The sequence below is a fragment of the Lissotriton helveticus genome, chromosome 6 (assembly GCF_964261635.1).
Source record: "Lissotriton helveticus chromosome 6, aLisHel1.1, whole genome shotgun sequence".
NCBI classification, from domain to species: Eukaryota; Metazoa; Chordata; class Amphibia; order Caudata; family Salamandridae; genus Lissotriton; species Lissotriton helveticus.
In genome coordinates, this window is record NC_136067.1 from 1,824,602,068 (window position 1) to 1,824,616,996 (window position 14,929).

General features: G+C 46.0%; 1 protein-coding gene across 3 annotated transcripts in view; it reads left to right on the plus strand.

Annotated features, from left to right (window-relative positions):
* The window catches only part of SYT14 (synaptotagmin 14), a 761,278-nt gene that overhangs the window by 262,685 nt on the left and 483,664 nt on the right, over nt 1-14,929 (plus strand). The window contains exon 1 of one of the 3 annotated variants that reach the window (XM_078649720.1): nt 7-765. The exons of the other annotated variants lie outside the window; for them this stretch is intronic. Coding sequence (XP_078505846.1) covers nt 363-765 — 403 coding nt within the window. The 5' untranslated portion in view covers nt 7-362. Of the gene's footprint in view, nt 1-6; nt 766-14,929 lie in introns of those variants that run through there. 3 annotated transcript variants of the gene reach the window in all.

Below are 14,929 nucleotides of genomic sequence, written 5' to 3' on the forward strand. Positions count from 1 at the left end.
CCCTGAAAGCATCTAACAGCAAAGATAGGAGACCTTTCACAGGAGACAGTCAGACTGCTCCCAGTGAGAACGTGGACCCAGTCAAGCATCAAGACTATATTCACGATAGAGAACCTGCCTTAAAGCCCTCAAATGAGCATCCGGAGAAGGAGAAACCAAAAAAATCACGGCTAAAGCATTCTAATAACATAGAAGAGGATGACGAGGCGGAGACGAAAAGCAACCACTCACACAGATCGCAGATCTCTGAAAACAAAAGATTGCATGAGCAGAGAAACCATGATGTAGTAGACAATAGAGGAAAGAAAGATGAAAACAGTTCTAAACCTAAACACACACCTTTAGAAGTGAGTGGGAAAACTATGGCAGAGGAGTGTGCTGCACAGAACAAAGGCAGTGGCGAGCATGTTGCCCCATCCAAGGATCAACTGCATAAGAAAGCCAAGGAGCCGAAAGGATCCCCACCTAACAGGGCAAATAACTCACCAGAGAAAGATGACACATCAAAAGAGAAGTTACAAGAGCCAAGCTTGAAAAAAACCCATGATCCTTCAGTGGATTCTGCCAACGAGGCAAAGACAATGAAGCGCAAACCTGCTTCCGACAGCAAAGGCGGATCCTTAATTAATAATGAACCCCATCCGCCGAACGCAGCTGGGAAGGAAAGCACAAGGCGCAGCGACAAAAAATCGACTCACTCCAATGATTCAGAGAGAAGTACGAAAAAACCAAAGGCAAAACATAACACGAAGAATCCTGCTAAAGGTAAAGAGGACCGTGTACATTGGTGATGCTCACCTTTCCATCACCTTTTTCTATGCACAACTTCACATATCTGAACACTTTTTCACCTCAAGCTATCCTGTGCTTCGACTCAGACACTGCTCTGTCCTGCCTTGACTTTAATTCTTTCCATTACATTGATAGCTCACTAGACAAAGTGCTTAACTCTTTCCCCTTAAACCTTTCTTGCAATAAATGCTTTATCTGTTTCTTAAGATCTGTTTGCAAACTATGTTTGACTATTTTTTCCAAGTATGGTATTGGATGTTTTCTTTTGAAAAAATATTTCCTAGGTTCTTCTCTCACAATTGAGTGCATCTTGCATTTCGTTTTGAATGACCATTTATTTATGTCATGTGCAGTTGCTTTAAAAAAAAAATGGACGTCATTCTGGAAATGAAGATAGTGCTATATGAAACATATGGAGTTAAAAAGGCATGTGCTATCATCGGTCTAAACTGTGGTGGCATGGTGAGCAAAAGAATGATGGATTTAACCCAGATCTCTTGACTGGGGTGAATGTTTTGATTTGTTCTGCACTCTGTCCATCAATTGCGTGTCTTTTGCATCTCATCCAGTGTCAGTTCCACACAAGCCCACTCAACATGCTGAATACAAATGTACGCCGTTTACAGATTACTTATGTTTTTGACAGAGCTTTTGTTCCTGTCATAGACTTTTTTCAAATGACCTCTGCTCCACTCAGACCACACTTGAATGTCTTTTTGTGATTGAGGTCCTGAAGGTAAAAGAGTCCTGCAGGTGGCGCAAACACAGTCTTCTGTGCACGCTGGTAAAATTGGCTTTTTCAGAGGACATTTAAAACACAAGCTAAAACACGTTATTATTAGGGCTTACTCTATTCAGAGTTTGAGCATTTTCTCTCAAGAATACAAAAAGAAAGTAGCTAGCTTTTTCAATAGTCTCAGGCCCTCGTGATTCATACTACCTAGAACACGCCCTCCACTTAGTCAGCAATGAACATTCTGAGTCGAAATGGGAACCTCTCCTGTGTCAAAAATACCGGGAACTACCTATTTGTGTCTAAATCTAACTTGATTATATATGATTACTGGTATGAGTTATTGTAACATTCCTTTAAGCTATATGTTGATGGCAACTAATTTGAATTCAGCAGCCACACCTCAGATGCACTTAGAGGGCTGCTGCAGATTTCTGTTCCTACCCACTTTACTATCCTTCAGTGGTGGTTTCTAAGCCAACAGCTAACACTCCAAAATGTGTGGCTTTTCTTGACACGCTTTTCTTAAATTAAACAAACCTAGAACCCAGATCTCATATGGATCATAGAAGAATGGCCCTATCCAGTGGCGTAACGAAGCTTGAGGGGTCCCCCTGCAAAGTACATGGAGGGGCCCCCCTATTTTATGCGCCAGTGAAGAGCCCTCAGGCTAGTGACCCGCCATACTGCAGGGGCTCACCCCAGCCATAAAAAAAAGGACACTGGTTCCTCCATTGGTCACATCCGCCCTCTCATCGGGCGATTTACATACATCAGTAAATACTGCTGCTGCACCCTCCAGCAAAGTTACATAACACTTCCTCCAGCCGGCCCACCAAACACATTCTCCTACTTGATGACCCACCTCCAAGCGAAGCCCGCTCAGTTAACCACCTCCAAACACAGACCAGTGCCGTCGTGCCTGCTACTAACGCACCCATTACACTCTACTCTCATCTCTACGAATCCCGCAGTTATTCTTTTCTACCTGCCTTTAAAACCACCCCTCGGATGTCACTGCAAACCTGTGACCACTGCCCACTGCTCCCCTGTCCACCACTGACAGAAAGACTGATGGCCAGTCTCCATCTAACCACTGCCTACCTGCACAGAGAGCCTTTCAGCTGCTGCCCTCCCCAATGCCACTGCGGTAGTTTAACCCCTTCCATGCTTGTGACAGAACCACTCCGTCACGAGCCACAGGCGGGCTGTGCTCATGACGGAGTGGTTCCGTCATGCCGCGACCGCTCTGCCACGCAGCACTTATTTCCCGTCTGCGCGGGCGAATTAGTGAGTGGGCGGAGCCGAGACAGAACCACTCCGTCATAAGCAGAGTGCGCCCGTGGCTCGTGACGAGTGGTTCCGTCACAAGCATCACGGCGCCGCGCAACACCCCCCCCCCAGCGCCGCGGCGGAATTACCACCGCGGTGAAGGGGTTAAAACATGTTAAACAATCTCTTCAACTGACCACCCCAAAACAGTTATTCCTGCAAGCGTCTACGGCATCAAAGCCGTTCCTGCTACTTTTCATTTCCTGCATGATGCACACAATAATATTAAATGTACAAAGGGTCAGATTTTTGTTTCCTCACACCAACATTAATTTATGCTATGTACCCCACTAAACCATACCTGTTCCAATATGTAGCACCAGTCAGCAGGTACCCCAAGGACAAACACCAGCGAGAATGTGCGATTCATGTAATTAAATCTATAGTGACAGTGTAGCATTTCTCCACCCACTGTCAGGCCAGTGAAGTCTGCAACCGTAAGGTAGCCATCAATACCGGCAATGTCTAAAGCGCATTTCCACTTCCTTTCATTCGCAACTCCTGATACAAGTACCTATGCCTTCTGGGCGGAATCTACCACAGACAACATCATTGTTTATCTCCCTAAGACTAACCAAATGCTGTCGGTGAACGCTTCTCTGCCCCATGCCTTAATAACTAATAAATAATGGAGCATAACAAAAAAAAGATTAGTATTTTCTTATGCAAATAGCGTATCAAGCACTTGCTACCTGCAGTCTTCACCAGATCCAAACGTATCAATATTCTGGTATCGCACCATCCTGTCAACATTATTATAATATGGAGATGTTTTTTATCCCTTCCGTGAACTGGGCAATACCTTGCACGAAAACAAGTCCCTTTAAAACCATTGCTAATTATACAGGCTGACAAAGCACTTACTTGTTTTACTAACTGTCATTGTAAAGCAAACAGGTAACTCATTCTAGGATTGGAATTACTACTTAGAAGTATGGACGTAAATACTGAGACGTAGGATGATTGTTTGCATTTCTGCCAGACACTCGTTCTTCCCTGCATGCACACACAATGCCACAATACAATTTAGCTTAACAAATTGTTGCGAAATGCACCGGAAGGTAAAGAAACAGGCAATACAATTTTTACAAAGAAAAATAGACAATCATCAACTTTATACCCCATGACATAAAAGCCTCTGCGCGAGAAAGCAAAAGACATCAATTGATGGATGAAATGCTGAACAAATCAAAACATTCACCCCCATTCAAGAGATCTGGGTTAAATCCATCATTCTTTTGATCACTATGCCACCCCAGTTTAGACCTGGCCATATGCAAATCAGGCTTGACCTTGTGCCTCATGGGAACAGTCCAGCCCGAACTGCCAAGCCAGGTCCTCCCTGGACCGGAAACAAGCATCCTAGGACCAGGTTCGGGGTTTCACCCCTCATCAGCCAGGATAACTTGATTCCAGTGGCACAGTGAGCCCAGGACCCACGTCTGGGCATACCCGGCACACTTAGGGCGAAAAAGCAAAAGACACACAATTGATGGACAGAATGCAGAACAAATCAAAACATTCTCCCCCTGTCAAGAGATCTGGGTTAAAGCCATCATTATTTTGCTCACCATGCCACCCCAGTTTAGAGTGGGCCATATGCAAATCAGTCTTGACCCTGTGCCTCATGGGAACAGTCCAGCCCGAACTGCTAAGTGCCAAGCTAAGTCCTTCCTAGACCGAAACAAGCATCCTAGGACCGGTTTCGGGATATCACCTCTCATCAGCCAGGATAGTTCTATTCCAGCGACACAGCAATGAGATGCAAAGTAGGCATTCCTTCAAAAATACAACATGAAAGATGGCGCTATCACAACAGCGCTGTAGTAACAAGGCGGCCCCGGTCTTGCAAAACAATATTAAAAGTCCTGCTAACCACGGTTATCGCCGGATCCTAACGTCTGGTCAAAACCTGATTTAAGCATGTTTAGTATGGGAGGTGGATTGACAGGTTAAGTCCACACTCCCATAGTAACAGGCTTTTCATTAGCGCTGTGAAATCATCACTTGATTTCACACGCTAATGATGATTATCGCCGTCTATCGCTGGTTTGTACATCGCCTGTGAGCTAAGTGTTGCTAATACGCCGCTAACACGGCGATGTAATCCAGCGATAGACGGCGATAATCAAATTTGTGCTAAGCGCGCTTTGCGATATTCAACGCATGCAGTTGATAATATGCTGCTTGGTGTGCACATCTTGTTCAAATTCACGCCACCTAATTCTACCTCACACAGCACATTTGAACATCTCATAATTTAATTCCACACAATTCAACTATAAAAAATGTAACCCTGCAACATTCCATACCACATAATTACAATCCTAAAAATAAAAAAACACATATTTCCACTCCATACCACATAATTCCACATCACATTATAACATTCACATAACTTAATACCACTCCAAACCACATAATTACACTCTACACAACACAATTCAACTACACATAATTCCATTTCAGCCTGTATAATTATACTTCACACAGCATATTAACACTCAACTCCAAAATACATAAATATCCTCCACAAAATACAACTCTTCAACATGCTGCATAATTCCACTCCACACAATTATACACCACACCATGCCACATAATTCCACACGTCACACAATTCCACAATTCATCCCCACACAATTCATCACTCAACATAATTACACTATACATAATACCACTCAGCACCACATTATTATGATCTACTCCATATTGCATAAATACACTCCACAATAATCCAGTCTTTGCCACATAGCAACAATCTGCATAACTACACTTTACACCATGCCTCATAATACCACTCAAAAGCGCACACTCCCACGTCACACAATTCAACTCTACACATTTTCATTCCACACCACACATTTAAAAAAAAAAACTACATAATTCAACCCAACAACACAATTACACATACCACCACATACATCCAATCTACGCCACAAAATTCCACATCATGCTACAATATTTAACAGAACACCCCATAAGTAAACTCCACTACATACCACTCCACAACACAAAATACCATTCCAGATAATCTCACTCCAAAACACACAATCCCACTCCATGACACACACTCCCACTCCACATAATTCCAGTACACTCAAAACCACATAATTACTATCCACATAATTACACTGCACACCTGCCACATTATTTCACTACACAGATCCAATCCACACAACACAATTCGAAAACTAACAATTCCAATCCAAACCACACATGTCCACTTGACACCACACACATTCACTCAACTCCAAACAGAAAACGCATAGGTAAAATACATTGTACTTTACAACATCAATAGCTCTAACTGTCACAAATGCGAGACCAATTGCATTGCAAATGCTTGTTTACCTTCCAATGGGTCTCAGCAGATCCTGTTCCTGGAGCTGCAAACATACTCCAGCCCCAGTCAGGGTTATGCTGCCTCGTCCGGTCTCAGAGGAGCAGTGCCCTGTGGAGAATGCTCTCTCTCGGGGGCCCCACCCCCACCCTGGTCAGGGTCCTGAGCAGTGCCCTGTGGAGAATGCTCTCTCTGAGGGCCCCACCCTTGTCAGGGACCTGAGCAGTGCCCTGAGGAGAAGGATCTCTCTGAGGGCCCCCTCTCCCTCCCTAGTAAGGGTCCTGAGCAGTGCCCTGTAGGGGATGCTCTCTGGGCCCCCCATCCCCACCATTGTCAGGGTTCTGAGCAGTGTCCTGTGTAGAATGCTCTCTCTGAGGGACCCCACCCTTTTCAGGGTCCTGAGCAGTGCCCTGAGGAGAATGTTCTCTCTGGGGCCCCACCCCCACCCTTGTCAGGGTCCTGAGCAGTGTCCTGAGGATAATGCTCTCTCTGGGACCCCCACCCTTGTCAGGGTCCTGAGTAATGCCCTGAGAAGAAATCTCTCTCTGAGGGCCCCACCCTAGTCAGGGCCCTGAACAGTGCTCTGTCGAGAATGCTCTCTGAGGGCCCCCACCCTTGTCAGGGTCCTGAGCAGTGCCCTGTGGAGAATGCTCTCTCTGAGGGCCCCACCATAGTCAGGGTCCTGAACAGTGCCCTGTTGAGAATGCTCTCTGAGGGCCCCCACCCCCACCCTTGTCAGGGTTCTGAGCAGTGCCCTGAGAAGAATGTTCTCTCTGGGGACCCACCCCCACCTTTGTCAGGGTCCTGAGCAGTGCCCTGAGGCGAATGCTCTCTCTGGGGCCCCCACACTGATCTAAAAAGCAAGGAAGATGCTGTCACGTTGCTAGCGCGAAGGGCTATAGTCAGTGCTGAAATTGTACTTATTTTTAAAACCTCACTTATTTTTTAATTATAAGCTCACCTGATTGCCGCTTCCCCGGTCCACCGCCGACTTTAGGTCGGATTGCTGTGGAGGGAAGACGGACTCGCCAAATACACCGAAAGTGACTAGACTTCCAGTTTACACACAAGACAAGTTAGCAGTCTAGCTTTTCTGGGCTGAAGTATTTAAGGGGCAATTTCCTGTTCTCCTGCTTGATCTAAAAAGCAAGGAAGACTCTGTCACGCTGCTAGCGCGAAGGGCTATAGTCAGTGCTGAAATTGTACTTATTTTTAAAACCTCACTTATTTTTTAATTATAAGCTCACCTGATTGCCGCTTCCCCGGTCCACCGACGACTTTAGGTCGGATTGCTGTGGAGGGAAGACGGACTCGCCGAATACACCGAATGTGACTAGACTTCCGGTTTACACACAAGACAAGTTAGCAGTCTAGCTTTTCTGGGCTGAAGTATTTAAGGGGCAATTTCCTGTTCTCCTGCTTGATCTAAAAAGCAAGGAAGACACTGTCACGCTGCTAGCGCGAAGGGCTATAGTTAGTGCTGAAATTGTACTTATTTTTAAAACCTCACTTATTTTTTAATTATAAGCTCACCTGATTGCCGCTTCCCCGGTCCACCGCAGACTTTAGGTAGGATTGCTGTGCAGGGAAGACGGACTCGCCGAACACACCGAAAGTGACTAGACTTCCGGTTTACACACGAGACAAGTTAGCAGTCTAGCTTTTCTGGGCTGAAGTATTTAAGGGGCAATTTCCTGCTCTCCTGCTTGATCTAAAAAGCAAGGAAGACGCTGTCACGCTGCTAGCGCGAAGGGCTATAGTTAGTGCTGAAATTGTACTTATTTTTAAAACCTCACTTATTTTTTAATTATAAGCTCACCTGATTGCCGCTTCCCCGGTCCACCGCAGACTTTAGGTAGGATTGCTGTGCAGGGAAGACGGACTCGCTGAACACACCGAAAGTGACTAGACTTCCGGTTTACACACGAGACAAGTTAGCAGTCTAGCTTTTCTGGGCTGAAGTATTTAAGGGGCAATTTCCTGTTCTCCTGCTTGATCTAAAATGCAAGGAAGACGCTGTCACGCTGCTAGCGCGAAGGGCTATAGTCAGTGCTGAAATTGTACTTATTTTTAAAACCTCACTTATTTTTTAATTATAAGCTCACCTGATTGCCGCTTCCCCGGTCCACCGCTGACTTTAGGTCGGATTGCTGTGGAGGGAAGACGGACTCGCTGAATACACCGAAAGTGACTAGACTTCCGGTTTACACACGAGACAAGTAAGACGGTCCCTGTGATAAAAGGCATGTCCCATCAAGCTCGCAGCGGACGCACGCAGCGGGCGCGCCAAACGCAAGCCTGTCTGCGCCCGTCCGCGCCAGTACGTCGCCTCTCGCCAGAAATGCTGGCCACGGCGTACTGGCAGGACATGCCTATGCCAGGGACATCCTCCTGGATCTTAATACATTTGGTACCCGATGTGATCAGACCCCACTACATCCTCTGGAAGGCCCCTTTCAGTGTGGATGTGGTCGATCCTCTTTACTGAAACCAATGTCACCTATGCCCCCGAAAGTCATTTGTCATCAACAACGGCTGACTATCTTCCAGCTGAATGTAAGATCTTTAGCTAACACTATGCCGAAGTACATGATCTCATTGAGGACAACAAACCGGATATTTTGTTCCTCACAGAGACATGGATACAGGACAACATGACCACAGTCCTTAATTTGGCCATACCATCTGGCTACTCCGTGCATACTATAAACAGGCCAACGAGGGGCGGGGGGATAGCTGTGGTTGTCAACTCTCGCCACCCCTGCCTCTTCACCAAAATTAACGTTATAGGATGCAAATCTGCTCGCTTCCGCATTCAGATAAATCCGCATATGACTCTTTCTGGACATTTAGTGTACAGGCCCCCCGGGCAAGATGGTGGTTTCACAACTGCTTTCCTGGAAGAAGTGGGTTCATCGGCAGTAGGTACTGCAAATTTTAGTATTTTTGGTGACTTGAATTTCCATTTCGATCTTACCTCCCACAAAAAGATTAATGACCTTCTTGCAGACTTGCAAAAAACACAGTTGATGGACAGAATGTAGAACAATGTCATACATTCACCCCAGTACAAGGATCTGGGCCTAAATCCATCGTTTATTTGCACTCCACACCACCCTGGGTTAGACACTGGCTATATGCAAATCAGCTCTGACCCTGTGCCTCATGGGAACAGTCCAGTCCGAACTACCAAGCCATGTCTTTCCCAGACCGGAATCAAGCATCAAAGGACCGGTTTCTGGCTATCAGCCTTCATCAGCCTGGATAGCTTGACTCCAGTGGTGTGGAGAGCCTGGGACTCATGTCTGAGCATACCCAGCCCACTCGGGGTGAAAATTGCAAAAAACACAGTTGATGGACAGAATGTAGAACAATGTCATACATTCACCCCAGTACAAGGATCTGGGCCTAAATCCATCGTTTTTTTGCACTCCACACCACCCTGGGTTAGACACTGGCTATATGCAAATCAGCTCTGACCCTGTGCCTCATGGGAACAGTCCAGTCCGAACTACCAAGCCATGTCTTTCCCAGACCGGAATCAAGCATCCAAGGACCGGTTTCTGGCTATCAGCCTTCATCAGCCAGGATAGCTTGACTCCAGTGGTGTGGAGAGCCTGGGACTCACGTCTGAGCATACCCAGCCCACTCAGGGTGAAAATTGCAAAAAACACAGTTGATGGACAGAATGTAGAACAATGTCATACATTCACCCCAGTACTTCTTGCAGACTTAGCAGCATTTCAACTGCACCAACTAGTCTCAAGCCCCACCCACAGAGGAGGCCATTTGTTAGATCCCATCTTCTCTAACATGGAAATGGTGGTAGTAAATGCCCCTATTCCGGTTCCTTGGTCCGACCATATGTTGGTTGGTATGTCGCTACCCCTAAAAGAAACATCAGTCGTGTCGACCGGTCACCCAGTATACAAGCGCCCCTGGCGGAAACTATGCCTAGATGATTTCCATGCCCTGCTCAGATCTGATTCTCTCGACCTTGGCGATGATACAGAGATAGGGTATGAAATGTTCTGTGCCTGGCTAACACGGGCTTTGGACGCCTTGATCCCGGTCAGTTGGTCCAAAGGTCGTTCCCTAGAGTCTAATCCATGGTATAATGATTCCCTAATGACCCTAAGGAAATCTGGAAAAATTAGAAAGGAAATGGAGGAAAACATATGATCCGGAAACAAAAAGACAATATACATCTGCTCAAAAAAACTATCATAGAGCTGTCTGTAAGACAAGAGCTGCTTACTATGCCGAGGAGATCAGGCTTAGCTCGAATCCCTCAAAATCTATTTTTAAAATCTTGAAGGACCTCAGTACAAAAAAGGCGTCGATACAGGCTACGGCCTCTAAAACGCACTACGAAGAATTGGCTTCCTTCTTCGTAGAGAAAGTACGCACAATATATAGATCCTTTTCATCGATTCCTCTGCCTACCCTTCTGAGCCCTGAGTCAATCCCTCTTAGTTCCGAGCCAACCACCAAACTTATGATGATTCCTGAAATCTCCCAGGAGGTGTTTATTAAACTATGTGGAAAAACCAAGTCTGGCTCTCCTGCCAACCCTCTAAAACCTGCCCAATTCAGGGAAGCATCCGCGCTTGTGCTTGAACCTCTCCGACAGATTATTAACTCTTCCTTTAAATCAGCTGTGATACCAGCTAGATGGAAACAGGCTTGGGTATCACCCATTATTAAAAACCTATGTTAGACCCCACCAAACCTGAGAATTTTAGGCCGATCTCCTTGCTCCCTTGGCCGGCCAAGGTGGCAGAAGCCCATGTTAATAGTATTCTCACCAGCTTTCTTCAATCTAATAATATTCTGGATGCCTCACAACATGGCTTCCGAGCCGGTCACAGCACCGAGACGGCACTCCTAAACATGACGGAACACCTGCGGACCATTTTAGACTCGGGTCAAACGGCGGCACTGATCCTGTTGGATCTGAGTGCCGCCTTTGACACGGTCTCGCATGCGATCCTGCTGCATCGTCTGGAAGAAGCTGGGGTTGGAGGATGTGCTCTGGAGTGGTTCAGAGCCTTCCTAACTGGAAGATCCTTTCGGGTTTCCACTCCCCCGTTCCTTTCCAAGGAACAAATTATCGAACAGGGAGTTCCTCAGGGCTCGGCACTCAGCCCTACATTATTCAATCTTTACGTACAGTCACTGGCTGCGGTCGCTAAGCTATGGGAGCTTTCAATGGTCTCATATACTGAAGACACGCAGCTAGTGGTGGCCCTCACAGAGGACGCCGTTCTTAGTGCAACTAGGTTTAAGAGTGGCCTCACGGCCATGGCTAACTGGATGACGCTTAACTATCTGCAGCTTAATGCCAGCAAGACAGAGGTTCTACTAGTGGGAAAAATGTGTCTGCTTGGGGAGAAAAATGGTGGCCCAATACCCTGGGGAACATCCTCGACCCAAAAACAGAGGTTCTTCTCCCACCCGCCAGCTAATAGTGCAATCCACTATTCTCTCCCGCTTAGACTATGCTAGCTCTTTGTTGTTAGGAGCAAACCAGGCAGAGATTAGAAGAATGCAGCGGGTGCAAAATGCGGCAGCAAGAATCTTGGTAGGTCTCCCCCGCTTTCATCCGGTGGCGAGTACCCTGAGTAAACTCCACTGACTGCCGGTGGCGAATCGGATCCAATTTAAGGCTCTCTGTTTATCGTTCAAAATCCTAAAACTTGAGACTCCACCCATGTGATCTGTTCGTCAAATCAAATCAAATCAAATCAAAGATGCTTTATTCGAGTTTTTCTCATAAAAGCACATACAATCACAAATATAAAAAACATCAATAAAAAAGCACCACTACATTTGAAAGACATTAATTCATTGTTAAAAGTTGCAAATAGAATATGCGGGTAAAATGAAATACAGATGATCCCTGAGTACTATAAAAACAGTCAGCTGCCTAAAACCCTCTGTCCATGCCCATCCAAGATATTTAGCTGTAGCTATAACTAGGGGAAGAAAAGTGCTAGTGCAAATAATTCTTAAAGCTACATCACTACTAGTGGTACCTAAGTTTTTGCACACGGGTGTTAACCAAATGCGCCTGGGTTCTACATAGTTTCTACAAGCAAATAAGAAGTGACCAATAATTTCCTTATGTGCTCCACAGGCTGGACAATTGCTATTAGCTATTAGATACCCCCCCCCACCTGCCTGTTAAAGACTTAAGGGGGAGAGCACCAGCTCTAATTTGAAAGAAGAGCTTCCTATCCCTAGGCGAGGTAATAGCATCCCAATAAAGTTCTAAGCTGGGATACAGTTTAGCCTCTAAGTAACCTCCAGCCAAAGAGCCAGCCTTAGTGAATCTCCAATTCCGGGTCGCCACATGTTCCCAATAAATTTCCTTTAAAGCTTTTTTGCTTGGGAATGGGGAACCTATAGGATCATCCCAGAGCAGTTGGAGACCAAGATCGCCCAGCATGGTTTAAAGGACCTTTAACCAGCCTATTTTGTGAAACACATCCGCTTTGATTATGGCTAGAAATCCCTCGGCATAATGGTAAAGCTCGGGGGTGGTCCAGAGCCTCCTCCAATATAAAATCGGACGAAGCCTAGCTATATCTACTACAGCCTTCCTGCCCAGATCGTACCTTAGTGGGAGTAAAGGAGTACTTTTAGGGAGACCAGTGATTGCCCTGAGAAACTAGTTTTCTGATGTTTGTAATGACTCAAGCTTCTCAAAGCCGCACAGCTCGGCTCCATATAGTGCAGAGCCAAGGGCCTTGGCCTCATAGACCTGCAGTACTGGCTTAATCGGTTTGGTCCTGGATTTTCTATGCTCCGTACCAAGAGCACCAGCCAATTGTCTATGCCTTAGAACTGCAATGTCTATGTGCTGGGACCATCTAAAATCGTCTGTTACATGAATACCCAGATACATAAAAGCTTTGACTATCTCTAGAGGGCGATCATTCATACTCGGTTTAGATCTAAAACCTCGATGGGGATTAAAAGCCATTAGCTTAGTTTTAGTTACATTGACTTCTAAGCCATGCTCCCCACAGAAGTTATCAAAGATAAGTAATGCTCGCTGTAAACCGCTCGGAGTCTTAGATAAAATCAGGGTATCATCTACAAACATTAAAATCGGTATCTTAATTCCCGCCAAAGAGGGAGCGTCCACATTAGCAGATAACATGCGAGCCACTACTCCATTAATGAAAAGGGAGAAAAGTGTGGGGGCCATTGAACATCCTTGCCGGACTCCCTGCTCCACCGGGAAGTCTATGGTGACAACTCCTTGCCCCCCCCCCCCCCACTGAATCTTGGCAAAGTTCGCTTCATGCAGCCGCATTATCATTGTCTATAATTCTTCTGGTAGACCCAGGTTCCTCAGTACCGACCACAGCTTAGTCCTTGGTACCAGGTCGAAGGCAGCCCGCAAATCGACAAAGGCCGCGTACAGGCTGCCCTCGCCCAGCAGCACAGTTCGCCACTGCAGTAAGGTAAATCAGAATACCTGGTCCATCGTGCTGGTGGACTTCCGAAACCCAGCTTGAAATGGAGACAGGGCGTTGTTCTCCTCAATCCAGATCAAAAGCTTATTGACAACCATCCTCCCCACCACCTTTTGGATGGTGTCAATTAAGCTTATAGGTCTGTAGTTCCCGGGATTGGATCGAGCTCCCTTCTTGAATACAGGTATTATAATTGCACCTTGCCAGGATGTCGGTACAAAGGCACCCTGCGCCACTGCATTAACAAGAAGAAAAATATATTTACCCCACAACTCTTTATCATTAATAAAGAGATCCGCCGGGACCCCATCTGAGCCTGGGGCTCTACCACCAGTCACTGAGCTAAGGGCCATCATTACCTCTTTATTGCTAAAGGAGTTGTCTTTAAAATAAACCGGCCTAAACCCAACCATCTCTCTACCAGGTTGCGTTTCCGCATACTGGGGCTTAAAGTATTTAACCCAGTCCTCCTCGGATACATTATTGTCAGGAACGCCACCCCTGCCCCATTTTACAATGTTCTAGAACAGCCTGCAGTCCTTTTTCCCACTCGCGTCCTTTAGCTCATTCCAATGGAATTCATCCCACATTTTCTTGGCTGTGAGTATACTAACCTTATAGGCCTTTCTTGCAATGCGAATAGCCATCGGTTCTCTCCTCTTAATTGCGGAGCCTAAAGCCAAGCGGGCACTCCTACACTGGGTATTGTACCACTTTGCTGGTTTAATAATTACCATACTAGTCCTCTTTTTTGGTTTCACAAAATGGTTCCTGATACTGGAAAAAAGATTATCATGGATTTCTGTTACTGTATTTGGGCATGATATAGTTGGATTAGCCTGCTCCATGGCCGTTATTGCTTTAACCGCCTCAGCCTTAATGATATCCATAGACCTTTGATTGGACAAAACATTTGGCCATTTTAACCTACGCATATCATTTGTAGGAACAACCAAGGGGACACCGCCCCTTCCTGTAGTCTGGGTCTCATCGTCAGGTGTCCACCATTTGTGCTCAACACACAACGGTTTGTGATCGCTTTCGATCCTCCATTTAACTTCCATGTCGCAGACTAATCTCCAAAGTTTCAAGCTACACAAAACATAATCTATTCTACTCCTATATCGCCCATTATCAAAGGTACATGCCCCCACCTTGTCGCTCTTGGTCCCCCGTTTAATGCCCTTAAGCCCCTTTCGAGGCAAATAGCATTTAAACAGACAATGTCTTCCGACCATCGAG